The 16771-nt window shown below is 42.6% G+C and overlaps 1 protein-coding gene across 1 annotated transcript in view; it reads right to left on the reverse strand.

Annotated features, from left to right (window-relative positions):
- LOC134641215 (kinase suppressor of Ras 1-like) overlaps positions 1-10244 on the reverse strand; it is a 61160-nt gene extending 50916 nt beyond the window's left edge. The window contains exons 1-2 of the mRNA XM_063493507.1: positions 10212-10244; positions 9354-9586 (exon numbers count right to left, since the gene is read on the reverse strand). Of these exons, the coding sequence (XP_063349577.1) occupies positions 9354-9548 (195 nt within the window). The 5' untranslated portion in view covers positions 9549-9586; positions 10212-10244. The remainder of the gene's footprint in view (positions 1-9353; positions 9587-10211) is intronic.
- Positions 10245-16771: the final 6527 nt, after the last annotated feature.

The raw sequence follows: 16771 nt of genomic DNA on the forward strand, positions 1-16771 counted from the left end.
CCCTCCCCCAGTCTGCCCACCTCTCCCTCCTGCTCTCACCAACCTACACCCCTTCAGATGCAGTCCAGGCCTACCACAAAGACTATTACAACCTGTCCTGGCCTGCTTCACAAAGACAAACTAGGACATATTTGAACACCAGGACCTAGAAACATTCACAAAATCAGTACTGGACTATATCAAGCTCTGTATCGGAAATGTGACTGTGGACAAAAACATTCGGGTTTTCCCAAACCAAAAACCATGGATGACCAGCCATGTCTGCACACTACTCAAAGCCAGTACGCTGTCTTCAGGTCGGGCGACAGAGCTCTGTACAGGGCTGCTCAAGCTGATCTGAAAAGGGGAATTAAAAAAGCCAAGACAGACCATAAAAGAAGCATAGAGTCGCACCTGTCCAGCAACAACACATGGGAGGTGTGGCAGGGCATAAACCACAGAGGCTGTGCTGTGAAAACAGAAAACCTGAGTAGCTGGCAGAAGATTAATTGCTTCTTCGCCCGCTTTGAAACACCACAACACCAGCCCTCATCTGCTTCAGTCCTGCTACCATCCTCATCCTCACCCGGTTCCTGCACCACTCCACTTACTGTAAAGGAGCAGTGTCCTCAGGAAGTACAAACTGGACTCCAACCTGCTGCTGACCTTCTACCGCTCGCCCATTGAGAGCCTGCTGACATACTGCATCACAGTATCACAGCTGCACTAAGGCAGATAGAGTGAAGCTTCAGAGAGTAGTTAAGGTAGCACAGAAGATCACCGGCTGCCCTCTCCCCTCCTTGACAGACATTTATTCCTCCCGCTGACTCAGCAGAGCAACAAAAATCATCAAGGACAGCTCCCACCCTGGTTTTGACCTGTTCAACCTGCTCCCCTTGGGAAAGCGCTATAGGTGCATCAGCCCAAAGACTGACAGACTTAAGAACAGTTTCTTCCCAAAAGCCATTCTGAACTCACACATGCACTGACAACACGGTTTCACCCCCCAATCCCAATGACCCCTATATGCAGACTACACAACTACCATCACCACTGTGCAACACTTAAGTTACATGAAATAGCCCACACAGTAAATATATAACACTATTTTTCCCCGTTATTTGTATATTTGTACATTTAATATTTTTGATCAATATTTTTGTTCATATGTATATAGTGCTGCAGAACTGTGTACCTGTGCACCCCCCTTTCTTTCCCACCTGTCTGCACTGAGTAGGAGGATGCTCTGTAATCTTATTGTACATGTGTATAGTGACAATAAAGATATTCTATTCTATTCTATTCTTCTATTCACACCCAGTTGTTGGTGCCAAAATGCCACCAAAAAATGATTTTCCAGACAGCTCATTACAACCGGATGGCTGACCACATGGGATATGATAAAATTCCGGAATGAATCATAGCCTGATTCTATTGGCCAGGTATCGGGGGGAATGTGCACCCCGGCATATCCTGCCTGACATTAATAGTATCTTTGTGCTTGTTACCATTAACGGAGGTTCCATATTTTTTAAATAAAACGAAAGTTGTAGATTGGCCTATAATTACCTAAGACAGGTGGGTCAAGTGATGGCTTTTTAAGTAACGGTTTAATTACTGCAGTGTTAAAGGCCTGTGATATGTAGCCCATTAATAGAAATAGACCGATCATATTTAAGGACTGGTAGGACATCTTTTAGCAGTCTTGTATGAATGGAGGTCTAATAGACACACTGATTAATTGTAGGAAGTGATTATGAAAGTTACTCAGAGAGATCAATTGGACAAAAAGTCTAAAAAAATATCAAAAGTATCAACAGTAGCTGTACAAAATGATACGTCTGTAAGACAGTTCTGAATATTTTTTACTCTAATGGTTAAAATTTTATTTGTGAAAAAATTTATGAAGTCATTACTAGTTAAAGTTAACCTCCTAGGACCTGGCGTCCACATATGTGGACATCACATTTTGGGTTGGCTAGACCACAATACTAAATTTTGCTCTACAAGGGCTTGATTTCCACATGCGAGGACGTTATACTGCCACTGTTCTATCGAAATTTTAAACGAATATCCTCATATGTGGATCTCATTTTTCTCAGAAACAAGAATCAGGTAAAAAAACAACTCAGGTAATCCTTCTTTTTACATTCATCAGGTCCCAATCAGCCCAAATGGCACAGAGAAATTAAAAATGCATGCCATGAAAGAGTTCAGGTCTTAGGAGGTTAAAGGAATGCTTGGCTTAACAGAGCTCTGACTGCAGTGCAGCGGGAAGAAGCCTAGACGTTGTTCCAATTTTCTTCAAATTTAGTGATGAATAGTAAGATCTTCAATCTATACAGAGGTTTTTATAGAGCAACAAAACTATTCTAAATTAGTGAGACCCCATTTCCTCTTCAGATTACAGGATATCTGCTTTGCACATTTGAGAATTATACCAGGGAGTCAAGTACTTCTGATTTGAGACTTTTTTCCCGAGGTGCCACATTGTCCATGGTTGTATGCAGTAAAGAGGTAACACTTTTAACAAGATAATCGACTTTTGTGGGAGTAGAGTTTTAGGTAGCTGATCTGCACTGCTTTGACACATGGTACTGAAGTAGGTAATGGTGGAGGAATTGTATTCTTAAATTTAGTTACAGACACTTTCAGAAAGATATCTACCATAATTAAATGTATTCCCGACTGCTGTATAATACATTATTGTAAAAGTAAATGTTATTAAGAAATGATTAGAGAAAAGAAGGTTTTCAGGGAAAAGGAAAAACAAAATGACACTGAATAGGCCACTGGTGCAAATGTCTTTGAACAAACAAGCAGAAACAGACTTCATGAGGATGGCCTGAGGGCCTGATGTCCTCCAGTTGGCCAAGTGCTCACTGCCCGGCACTACAGAGCCAGGCTGGCATTTGCCATAGAATAGCAAAATGGGTAGGTCCACCATGTGCTTTTCACAGATGAGAACTGGTTCATTTTGAGCATCCAACACTTTCAGGTTGCATCTCAGAATGTCCAGGAGCTCCCCCGGGACACAGACTGTCGTCTCATTAAGAGCATGCTCCGACGTTGTCTGGCAATAAACGGGCAATAAACTAATGAGTACCATTTTGAGTTGCTGTAGTGAAATTTCGACAAAAGACTATTGTGTGTGTGTGTGTGTGTGTGTGTGTGTGTGTGTGTGTGTGTGTGTGTGTGTGTGTGTGTTTTATACCATGTGCTGTAGAATTTTTTATACAACCCAAACACTGTAAGAGCGTATGAGAGATGGACATAACACAAAATAACAATGCTCAGTGGCTAGTGCAGCTAAGAGCAGGCCATAGCAACCTCCCTGAACAGGGTCCAGTAACCATCACAGTGGCAGACATCCAAAAAACAGGTCTCAAGTAGAGCTGGGCGATATAAGATTTTTTCATATCACGATATGTTTTTTTCATTTAAGGCGATAACGATATATATCACGATATAAGCCAAATAACTATATTTGTAAGATTTAAATGTGCCGTTGCTCACAAGTAAAATGTGAAATAATCAGCAGCTTGTCTTGATTTTAATATTTATTTCCCATAATAAGTTCAACAGGGTAGATGTACTTAAGGAACATGAGACTTTTTCAGATAAATAAAGGCAAATATTGCAAACTACACAAAAGGCAGCCGCTAAAGCGTTTAAGTTTCAAAATAGAACAAACAAAACAGACTACTAAATTGTCAATTCCACTTAGAAACAAAATTTTAATTCTAAAAATAAATCTTAGTTCGTTTTACAGAAGAACAGACAAAATTGACTAACTTTTGTCAATATCAAATAAACCGAGAACTAAAAGGAAATTCTCAATCTCTCCTTGTTGTATAGCTTAGCTTTTCAAACAGTTTTAACAGTGACTTTAGTCTGACCAAAGCCGAATGACGAATTAGTGCTTTCAGTCAGAGATTGAGCATGCACCGGTTTATTGTATTTCCAGACTTGCTTTCGGCACAATTTACAGTGCGCGCTACTGTTTTTTGTCAGACTTGAAATAGCCGAAATACCTTCACACTACGGAACTTCTATGGCCTTTCCGTTCGACAATCTCTCCGGCATTGAAACCATCATCTGTTTTCTCTTCGGTAACCTTCGGTCACACTCTCGGTTGATTTTTCTCTAGTCGGCACACTCATTTCCTCCATTACCCGGGCGGCACGGCGGCTGGTTGCTTCCCAAACAAATACACATATGAGGCTTGGCACTTGTGCTGTACGTAACAAGTCACGTGACGTGACGCTGCAGCTGTGATTGGTTCGGCTCTGCGCTACTTAATTTGGATTGGCTGTTCTTCTTTTTTTTTTAAGAGGACAAGAGAGATGAGGCCTATCGCAATAGTTTAATTTTTCTATCGAGAAAAAGTTATTTCGCAATACATATCGTTATCGTTCTATCGCCCAGCTCTAGTCTCAAGTATGAAAAATTGGAAAGCACGATGCCCAGATATTATTCACAGCTACTGGCTAAAGAAGTTAACTGCACTCCATGGATGAGTTGCAACCAGAATGGCCAGACAGTCCTGATCCCTAAGGATCCTCAGAAGGCACTGGTCTCATCCAACTATCAGCCACATCTGGCAAACCAGATCTGGTTTGCCAGATGTGGCCCACACATGGGCCAGCACAAGGCCAGTTGCAGACACACTGGTGGTCCTGTGCTGGCCCAGAACAGTTTCAGCTCTGGCCCCAGATGTCAGCCTAATGTGTACCTTAATAAAGCCATGTAATAACAACATGTGCCAGAACATGCAAAACTAACATGACAAAACTCTATTCAGACAGGGAATGGACTGATTCTTACATAGTGCTTTTCTACTCTCCCGGATTACTCAAAGTGCTCTATACAACATGCCACATTCACCCAATCTCTCTAAACTGAGTGCCTCCTAACTACATTCATACACATTCACACTCTTGACATGCAAATCGGCGAAGCCAGGGATTGAACCACTAACCTTCCAATCAGTAGGTGACCTGCTCTACCTCCTGAGCTACAGCCACCCACTGGCAATGATGAGTAAACCGTCACTAGGTTTTGGATAAAGTGTTCACTCACAAACCTGTCAAACCTGCATTTGAAACGTTGGCTACCATAGCAGTATAGTATTGCAACATGGCATTTGGGTGTTCTAACTAAAATAGGAAAATAGGAACATAAATAGTACCATCATTGCCAGACCTGGCCCACATCTGGTTGACATACACCCTGCCATGACACCAGTCAGTCAGAAGTACCAGCTTGATGCCAGATCCAGGGAAGACCTGTTTTCTATGAGCCTGGGCCACATAAACAAAATCACAATCAAGCCATATATGGCATGCCATCACATAGACAGTGCCATCTATGCCAAGCCTGGGCCAGGCTTGGCATAGATGGCACTGTCTATGTGATGACATACGTCTTATCATGCCAGAAGTCAGCCAGCAGTGCCGTCTTGATACCAGATCCAGGCCAGACCTGCTTGCTATGTGGGCAGAAGCTCCTGTCAGGCATCATACTAGCTAAGATGAACAGACATAAGGCAGGGCTCAGAAGGGAACTGGCAGAAACACCCAGAGGGGCAAAACATTAGCTACTGGTAAACAGAGCATTCACTGTAAGACCAGACTGACCAACCTATGCATCACCTGGATTGACTACAAGAAAGCCTATGACTCAGTGCTCCCCACATGGATCCTGGAATATCAGAACTGTACATGATCAAAGGACCATAAGGAATTCAAGGAGGAGGAGCAAGAAGAGGAACATCATGAAAGGACAGGCCACTGCACGGCATGTACCACTAGCAAATAGAAGAAGTGGCTGAGATCGAGTTGCAGGAAAACACTGGACTGTCACACAGCGACACCACTCATGGCAGCACAGGAACAAGCGCTAAGCAGAAAAGCCATAGAGGTTGGGTTCTACCGCACCAGGCAAGACCCCAGGTGCAGGCTGTGTAAAGATGCTCCTGAGACAATCCAGCACATAACAGCAGGTTTCAAGATGCTAGCAGGTAGCAAATATATGGAACGTCATAACCAAGTGGCTAGCACAGTATATAGGAATACAGTGGCTTGCAAAAGTATTCGGTCCCCTTGAACTTTTCCACATTTTGTCACATTACAGCCACAAACATGAATCAATTTTATTGGAATTCCACATGAAAGACCAATACAAAGTGGTGTACACGTGAGGAGTGGAACGAAAATCATACATGATTCCAAACTTTTTTTACAAATAAATAACTGAAAAGTGGGGTGTGCGTAATTATTCAGCCCCCTGAGTCAATACGTTGTAGAACCACCTTTTGCTGCAATTACAGCTGCCAGTCTTTCAGGGTATATCTCTACCAGCTTTGCACATCTAGCGACTGAAATTCTTGCCCATTCTTCTTTGCAAAACAGCTCCAGCTCAGTCAGATTAGATGGACAGCGTTTGTGAACAGCAGTTGTCAGATCTTGCCACAGATTCTCGATTGGATTTAGACACCAGACAGGTCAGGGATAAAGTTATTTAGAAATTTAAAGCAGGCTTAGGCTACAAAAAGATTTCCCAAGCCTTGAACATCCCACGGAGCACTGTTCAAGCGATCATTCAGAAATGGAAGGAGTATGGCACAACTGTAAACCTACCAAGACAAGGCCGTCCACCTAAACTCACAGGTTGAACAAGGAGAGCGCTGATCAGAAATGCAGCCAAGAGGCCCATGGTGACTCTGGACGAGCTGCAGAGATCTACAGCGCAGGTGGGGGAATCTGTCCATAGGACAACTATTAGTCGTGCACTGCACAAAGTTGGCCTTAATTGAAGAGTGGCAAGAAGAAAGCCATTGTTAACAGAAAACCATAAGAAGTCCCATTTGCAGTTTGCCACAAGCCATGTGGGGGACACAGCAAACATGTGGAAGAAGGTGCTCTGGTCAGATGAGACTGAAATGGAACTTTTTGGCCAAAATGCAAAACGCTATGTGTGGCGGAAAACTAACACTGCACATCACTCTGAACACACCATCCCCGCTGTTAAATATGGTGGTGGCAGCATCATTCTCTGGGGGTGCTTCTCTTCAGCAGGGACAGGGAAGCTGGTCAGAGTTGACGGGAAGATGGATGGAGCCAAATACAGGGCAATCTTGGAAGAAAACCTCTTGGAGTCTGCAAAAGACTTGAGACTGGGGCGGAGGTTCACCTTCCAGCAGGACAACGACCCTAAACATAAAGCCAGGGCAACAATGGAATGGTTTAAAACAAAACATATCCATGTGTTAGAATGGCCCAGTCAAAGTCCAGATCTAAATCCAATCCAGAATCTGTGGCAAGATCTGAAAACTGCTGTTCACAAACGCTGTCCATCTAATCTGACTGAGCTGGAGCTGTTTTGCAAAGAAGAATGGGCAAGGATTTCAGTCTCTAGATGTGCAAAGCTGGTAGAGACATACCCTAAAAGACTGGCAGCTGGAATTGCAGCAAAAGGTGGTTCTACAACGTATTGACTCAGGGGGCTGAATAATTACGCACACCCCACTTCTCAGTTATTTATTTGTAAAAAAAGTTTGGAATCATGTATGATTTTCGTTCCACTTCTCACGTGTGCACCACTTTGTATTGATCTTTCATGTGGAATTCCAATAAAATTGATTCATGTTTGTGGCTGTGATGTGACAAAATGTGGAAAAGTTCAAGGGGGCCGAATACTTTTGCAAGCCACTGTATCTGTGCGCCTAGTATGACATTGAAGTCCCAAGGTCAAAATGGGACACGCCCCCAGGGTGGTTGAGAATGACTGGAGCTAAGATCCTGTGGAACTTTCAGATACAGACAGACAAACTGGTGATGGCAAACAACAGACATGTGTGTAAATATACACACATACACATATACAATAATCCATTTTATATATGGGAACTTTAAAGACTATGAAGAACATTGTTATGCTTTGTTTAATGTCTGATAAGGTTTTAAGAGTCACTGATGGTCTGTCTATTCTAACTTTCTGCACCATACCAGGTATGAGCAAGTAGTGCATTTATTGTGTATCTGGCATATTAGCAGCTCACGCAGCCATATACTTAGTTGGTAAATGGTAAATGGACTGGTTCTTATATGGTGCTTTTCTACTATATCTGAGCACTGAAAGCACTTTATCATACATTCACACACATTCGTACTCCAATGGATACGTCGTAGAGAAACTCGGGTTTCATATCTTGCCCAACGATATTTGGCCTGCAGACTGGAGCAGCTAGGGATCAAACCACTAACCTTTGGATGAGTAGATGACCTGCTCTACCTCCTGAGCTACAGTCAAGATTCAACATACAATTTTATATGTGATTTGATGTATACAAATAATAATACAAACCTAAGTGCTAATTGCTGTCAAAATATTCACTTTACATCTTCAAGGATTTTGAGATCATTTTCAGTAACCAAAGGCAGCTCACAGTCACGTGAGCTATTAAAATGTTAATATTAAAGTGATTCCCTACTATCGAGTGCTAAAGTGCTAACTCAAAATGATTCTTTCTATAATATTATAAACTTTACTTCTTTTTCTTTTTACTTTACTATGTAAGAGGCCCAGTGATGAATTATGTCATTATTTGGTGCTATGTAATGACATTTTATTTTTCCTTAGCTTAACAGAACTGAGCTGTGTTGAGCAAACTGGAAAGTTGGTGGCAAATGCAGGAATGGCTTTGCAGAAAATAAACAGTGAGCTGCATATTGAGATATTGCATTTACTATCTGGGACAAATAATCACTTTTTGTACCTTGGGAGGAAGTGGTGTCCATCAATGTTGCAACAGACTTTGAGATAAAGTAAATATTTGAGCTGTCACTGTAGGAAAAGTACATGTTACAAATGCTAACCTCCTGAAGTGTCCTAGAAAGCCACAGTAGTGAAGACAGTGAGAGAGCATGACTGACAGGAGCACCCTGGACCCGAAGAAGCTACATTCAGTTCATCCTTATAATTTTTTGTTTGTTTTGAATCTGTGCTTTACCGTCTGTGACATACCTCTTCGAATGTTTGAAGAAATCTGCATTTGAAGCTAAAGTTAACTCCTGTGTGACTGCCCAACTTTAAATTCGAGAGCCCCACCCCATCCACCTCGCCCTTTCATAGTTATTATAGTCATATTAACATATAATATGAGAGGGTAATTTAAAAAAATAAAATAAAAATAAATAAAAACTTGCTACAAAGTGAACAACCTTTTCTATGTCACGGAATCTAGGAGATAACATGGCGTAGCATGTCTTTAAATTGCGTATACAATACAATCATTCTCTTGCTTTCAAAGAAGCAAAAGACTGGATAAACAGCTGGTAGAAACCTGGGTCACCTCTGGATCTTAAACGTACCTCTAAAGTACGGATCTCCCGCCGGGTGAAGTCGTTGGATGCGGCGCATCTTGTCCTAAGAGACAGGAGGCTGCTAATCGAGATGTCCACCAGATTCTGGATGAGTCGGCACTGGTGCAGAGCTTCCTGAGCTCCTGTTGGTTTTGACGTGCTGCTGAGGGCCGACCTGTCTCCTCTGTCCACAGCTCCGTCCATTCCACCACATTGGCGCGACTTGTGTCATAAACAGCGACCTGAAGACGTTTCGCACACTGCCGTCAGCGCTTCCTCCAAACACTGCATGCTTTGACAAGTTTCCGTGTTTGTACTTCAGCTGCTACTAGTGTTCAGTGTCTTTCACCAAGATATGTAAGAATAAAACAAATGCAGCGGCAAAACCTTCTCGTTTAACTTGTGTCTGTGTACTAAGAATAATTAATATAAAGTAGCCGAAGCTGCAATATGACAGTTTTGAGTGTATGTATGAGTTGGTTCTTCAACAGGTTATGTTTCCCAAATAACATGAAAACTTTCCCTGTTTTATTGTTGCTTTGAACAAAAACACACCTAAAAACCAGCTTGTCTCTGTAACCAGCTTGTTCTTAAGGATAAAATTAAAACGAGAAAAAGTGGAGCAAACCGGAAACTAAGACCTTTCGCATTCAAAGTAAAAGTTTCAAACTTTTAACGTATTGCAACCTGACACATAAAAAAATAAGAGGAGCTAACTCCCCCCCAAAAGTACAACTAGCTTAAATATTAAATATCGTTCAAATGTTTTCGTCACTTTTGAAAAGCATGAATGAGTGCGACCATCGGAGTGTTGTCAGTGTTGTGATTTGGGTGGAATGGCCATAGACTGCAAGTTAAAGTACCCACCATAAGCTCACACAAGCGATGTGTCGTGTCGGTCAGGAACAAAACAGCTCTAGAGCCGGCTCTTTGAAGTGAACGATAGAATCCGGTTCCTGCCTAGGAATCGGATACGCTTTTTTCCCCTCCCCGCCCCCTGATTTTTACCCCGTTCAAGTCGTACGTGATTGGTCAACTACGTGACGTCTGAGTGTCCGCTGCAAACAGGTATTGGTCCACTGAGCAGGAAGGGGGCAGGGGTTACAGACCCAGCACATACACGCACACAGAAGCATAAGGGAGGTACGAGTTTAAGAGAGTGAGGGTGAGAGAGAAAGAGAACAGCCACTGCACAGACAACAAGCTGGGAAGGTGAGAAAATGAGTGACAACAGGAAACGCAGTAAAATATTAGTCTTCTCAAAGAGAATTTTTTCCAGACAGGGATATATTAAATATTTTAATCTCTTTTGTTGCGTGATTCTCTAAGTTGTTTCACTGTGAATAGTTACGTTTTTAAATATATATGAGGTAGAGCTATGTTTTGTATGTTCTTTTGTAGCACTCTGTTCCATGTTGAGTATAATAAGCCATATTATACTAAACATTTGCTAATATGTATGTTTTGTATATTACTAATTCAAATTATATATATATATATATATATATATATATATACATATAACACACCCATCTCGCCCCTGCGGGCGGTTTATCCTTCAAGCTCGGGTCCTCTACCAGAGGCCTGGGAGCTTGAGGGTCCTGCGCAGTATCTTAGCTGTTCGCAGGACTGCGCTCTTCTGGACAGAGATCTCCGATGTTGTTCCCGGGAGCTGCTGGAGCCACTCGCCTAGCTTGGGAGTCACCGCACCTAGTGCTCCGATTACCACGGGACCACCGTTACCTTCACCCTCCACATCCTCTCGAGCTCTTCTCTGAGCCCTTGGTATTTCTCCAGCTTCTCGTGTTCCTTCTTCCTGATATTGCTGTCATTCGGAACTGCTACATCGATCACTACAGCCGTCTTCTTCTGTTTGTCTACCACCACTATGTCCGGTTGGTTAGCCACCACCATTTTGTCCGTCTGTATCTGGAAGTCCCACAGGATCTTAGCTCGGTCATTCTCCATCACCCTTGGGGGCATCTCCCATTTTGACCTTGGGACTTCCATGTTATATTCGGCACAGATGTTCCTGTACACTATGCCGGCCAATTGGTTATGGCGTTCCATGTATGCCTTGCCTGCTAGCATCTTGCACCCTGCTGTTATGTGCTGGATTGTCTCTGGGGCATCTTTACACAGCCTGCACCTGGGGTCTTGCCTGGTGTGATAGACCCCAGCCTCTATGGATCTTGTACTCAGAGCTTGTTCTTGTGCTGCCATGATTAGTGCCTCTGTGCTGTCTTTCAGTCCAGCTTTGTCCAGCCACTGGTAGGATACCGACTACGAAACGGAGCGGTTGTCAGCCACCTCCTGTACATGGATGACATCAAGCTGTATGCCAAGAGTGAATGAGACATCGATTCACTGATACACACTACCAGGCTATACAGCAATGACACTGGAATGTCGTTCGGACTGGAGAAGTGTAGTCAGATGGTAACAAAGAGAGGGAAGGTAGTCAGAACTGAGGGGATTGAACTACCAGAAGGCAACATTGCAGACATAGAGGACAGTTACAAGTACCTGGGGATCCCGCAGGCGAATGGGAACCATGAAGAGGCCGCTAGGAAAGCTGCAACCACCAAGTACCTTCAGAGGGTCAGGCAAGTCCTGAGGAGTCAGCTGAACGGTAAGAACAAGATCCGGGCCATCAACACCTACGCCCTGCCCGTGATCAGGTTCCCTGCTGGGGTAATAGGCTGGCCAAAGGAGGAGATAGAAGCCACTGACATAAAGACAAGAAAGCTCCTGACCATGCATGGAGGGTTTCACCCCAAGTCCAGCACCCTGAGGCTGTACACTAAGCGGAAGGAAGGGGGCCGGGGACTGGTGAGTGTCAGCACCACAGTCCAGGATGAGACAAGAAACATCCACGAATACATCACGAAGATGGCCCCAACTGACAGCGTGCTCAGTGAATACCTCAGGCAGCAGAAACCCAAGAAAGAGGAGGAAGGCGAGGAACCATCATGGAAGGACAGGTCCCTGCACGGTATGTACCACCGGCAGATAGAGGAGGTGGCTGATATCCAGAAATCCTACCTATATATATATATATATATATATATATATATATATATATATATATATATATATATACACATATATATATATATATATATATATATATTACTAATTCAAATGAATTTATTACACATAAGTTTGTTTTTGGTAATATTGCTATTGATATTGATAATATTGATATTGATATTGATATACCTTTATTAGTCCCACAAGGGGAAATTTCATGTTAATGCATTTATTTAAGAATTCTGTAATGTGCACAGTTCTGCAGTGCTGTATACATTTTCAAGAATAAATAAGGATTTTATATACGGTGTGGGTTATTGCACGTATTTAATATTGCATAGTAATGATGATCAAATGCAGTGGGTAGCAGATATTTGGACAGAGAGAGTAATGGTATTGCACAGTACACATATTATACAGTACTTTCACAAGCATTCAACAGATTAAATATTGCATAGTCTGTCTATAGAGGGAAGTCCTTGGGTTGGCGGGTTAGACCAGCGGTCCCCAACCTTTTTTGCTCTACGGACCGGTTTATGTCCGACAATATTTTCACGGACCAGCCTTTAAGGTGTTGCAGATAAATACAATAAAATAAAACCAGTACCGGTACCAAAAAACAGAAGATTTATTCATAACACATGGGAAAAACCCCAGGGAAACCGAGTTAACGATAAAAACGATTTAAAAAATTACGCTAAAAAATGATAAAAACCCTGAAAACCATAAATTTCACACCCAAGCCTCAACTCTCACGGCCCGGTACCAAATGACTCGTCGGCACCCGGGAGTTGGGGACCACTGGGTTAGACTGTGTAGTCAGTTCATGTATGAGCTCAGGGTGGTTATGGCTTTGGAAAAAGCTGTTCTTGAGTTTGTTAGTTTTTGTACTGATGCACTTGTAGCACGTCCTCGAGGACAGCAGGTTGAACAGGGTGGGAGCTGTTCTTGATGATGTTTGTTGCTCTGCTGAGACAGCAGGGCGGGGGGTGGGGTATAAATGTCCATCAGTGAGGGGAGAGGGCAGCTGAAGCCTCTCCCTGTCTGCCATGGTGCACCTGCCGTACCATACTGTGATACAGTATGTCAGCAGGTTCTTGATGGACAAGCAGTAGAAGGTCAGTAGCAGGTTGTGCTTCCTGAGGACCCTCATGAAGTTCTTGACCAATGCTGTGGTGTTGTTTGTCCATCTCAGCAGAGATGAGGACGCAGAGAAACGGAAGATGTGGACCTTCCCCGCACACTCGCCAATGATGTACAGGGGGGCTAAGTGGGTGCTGTGCCTCCTGAATAGGGATGGGTACCGGTGTCCGGTGCCATGATGGCACCGGTTCTGACATAAACGGTAGTAACCAGACCGAAAAGCAGCGCACATTTCGGTGCTTTATTTCGGTGCTTTTTTTTTTCCTGAGCCAATTCTAGCCAATCATTTTACGTTTCCGAGGATAGTAGGCGGGCCCAGGTACGTACGTTCTTTTAGAGCAGAGCTACAGATTAAAAATGCCCAAGGCAAAGCGGTCAAAAGTCTGGCTGTACTTCACAGCAAAAGATGCAAACCCAGCACCCTGCAACAAGTGCTTTTAGGTGATACTGTGATACTGTCAAAGGAGGTAACACCTCGAATCCGATGAAACACCTGGCGACGCATAGCGGGTTTTTTTAAAGCCGAGAAATGCGCCGTATTTGATAGCTTGCTGCGAGACCTCACACCGGCACATCTACTGCGGGTGTGGTGCCTGTTATCGGACCCGGAGTTAGCAACATCCCCCAAAAACCCTTAGAGTAGAGTCCTGGCCCCTAGCCCTGCCAGTGTAGCAGAAATGATGACGGATGATGATGGCAGCAGCAGCCGTTCTTCTCTGCGTGAGTAGCTTAATGTTGTTCGTGTGTAATTCACGTTGAGTAGTCTAACCACGTTATTAAATTAATGCACGTAAGGTGAACTAGCAAACACCGTCGTAGTTACATGCGGCTGTCTTCTTGTTTGATGGCAGATACTCCCTTCACCCTGGCCAAAAAGGCTAAAATGACCAAAGAAAAAGTGGAAAACAGTTAAACATGAGAGGTTTTTGGACCAATTTTGTGTTTTTTCCATTGTTTAAGCACTGCTTCCAGCCAAGAGTGATACCATATATGCCCTATAGCTGCAGAAAAGGCTAACATTGTTATCTTTTTACAAAAAAAACAGCTAAACATGAGAGGTTTTTGGACCAATTTTGTATTCTCCATTCTTTAAGCACTGGTTCGAGCACCGTTTAAGCACCGGCACCGTTTCAAAAGTACCGGTTTGGCACCGGTATCGGATAAAACCTAAACGATACCTATCCCTACTCCTGAATATACAAGGATCTCTTTGATTTTCTTGGTGTTCAGTGCCAGGTGGCTTTCTGAACACCAGGCTGCCACCTGCAGGACTTTCTCTTCGTAGGCTGCCTCGTCTCTCTTCGAGATGAGTCCAGTAACTGTAGTGAGAAAAATATAACTGCCAGCTTTGCTCGTGCACGTAACTTCCACACCTGTCTCCACTTAGTGGGTGTGTTTACTTAGGTTTCAATATTTTATCTCTTTTATCAAGTGTCTATTTCGGTTTTTAGTGTGCTTTTTTCAAACAGGAATTATTTTTATTGACGGAGGATCCAATTATTAAATGTTGCTGTATCCTACTGCAGAGAAGCCTTAAAGGAAGACCTACTTGGTTTTTTAGACAATGATCTAAAAAGTAAATTTGTTCGTTAGAAGCAGCCTTGTTGGATTTGTTTTTTAACTTGGTAAATGGAGAATAAAGTCTTTTCATGTCTAATTGTGGAGTGGAAGACCTATTTGGTTTTTGCATGTTAGAAGTTGCTTTGTTGGATTTGTTTTACCTTGGGAAAACATAATGTGACTCTTTGACTGTGACTGTTTAAACAGCATGTCTTTTTCTCAAGTAAAATGTCCTTTTTATGGTTGTTTACTTCACCTGTTCTGGTTGTGAGCTTTGCATGAAATACTGTGGATCATGTTGGAAAATATACAAGACAAAAAAAGAAAAAACAGAATACAAATGTGCGGCGTGTGTAAACTCTATGCAGAACACATGCTATCCAGTGACATGGCTCATGAGTGTTTTATTCAGCCTACTGAAATGAAAAAAACTCATTAAATTACATAATATATCATTTTGAGACCAGGTATCGCTGCATGAGGCCAGTTTTGTCACGGCTAGCGGAGTGAGCCGTGTGGAGGAATGAACCAGGACCCAAATGCAGGCTATCATGAACCAAGCAGCCAGGAACACACAGGCACAAATGTAATCTTCAAAAAATGGGTTTTATTATACCCCAAAAAGGACAAGGTGATTACAAAAACTCAAAACGACAAAAATAAACTTTTTTTAAGAACCAAGTGGGCCCATAAAAGAGGTTAACTTAACAAAACTCTACTCAAAAGTCACTTAACAAAACATAACTCAACAAACTGACCTGCTCAAATGAGAAACAGTGTAAACCATTATATACACCAAAGGTGAAAACTAGAGAGATAACAGCTAACCATCATTCAAGGAGAACCCCATTCCCCCTACATGATCGCAATAGATGGTCCAGTCCATTTTATTGGCTTCTGCATTTAAACCAGCTCCACCCTCAGCCTCCTCTTTCAGCCAAACCAGGAAGGACTGGAGCGGAGGCCAGGTAACTCAGAAAATAAACAGAAATATAATTAATATAACATGTACCCATATAAAATAACAAACAATGCAAAACAGAGTCTATGCCACCATTTGGACTATAGCTTAGTGCTGTCATGCATTACAGGTAAACTCAAAATATTAAATAATATAATATATAATAATGTAAACATAAGACAAAAAGATCAAGTATTTCAATTGTGTGGTTGCATGCAGCCATCACACAGGCACTTGCTGAGATGCGTGGGGGAGGTTTATTGCAAAACAAAACACAAGGCGAGGATGGCTAAACAGAACTAAAAGTAACCTGAACTGGGAGAAACTAAACAGCAAATCTGAACATGAAGGAAGGAGAGCGGAGATACATGAAGGATGACAGCAGGGAGAACACATGGTAGATTCAGACTGACCAGTAATCAGCACACAAATTCACACAACCTAAATACACACTGAAGAACACTGGGAATTACACACAGGTGGGGAACACAGCTGGACCTGATGAACCTGATGAGGCAGGGCAAACACTATCATCAGGGGCCAACAGAGGGAGCAAAAAACCAAAAGCCAGATTGCCAGTTCACAATAATAATAATACACAAAACCAAAATCGCTGAGTTCACGGACTCAGGGCCATGACAAGTTTTGTGTGAAGATGGACAGAAGAAATTCTGTTTGAACACATTAAAGTGCGTGGCTGCATTCATCTTCCACTAAATGCTATTTTGTT

This window comes from Pelmatolapia mariae, linkage group LG14 (assembly GCF_036321145.2).
Source record: "Pelmatolapia mariae isolate MD_Pm_ZW linkage group LG14, Pm_UMD_F_2, whole genome shotgun sequence".
In the NCBI taxonomy this organism is placed as follows: domain Eukaryota; kingdom Metazoa; phylum Chordata; class Actinopteri; order Cichliformes; family Cichlidae; genus Pelmatolapia; species Pelmatolapia mariae.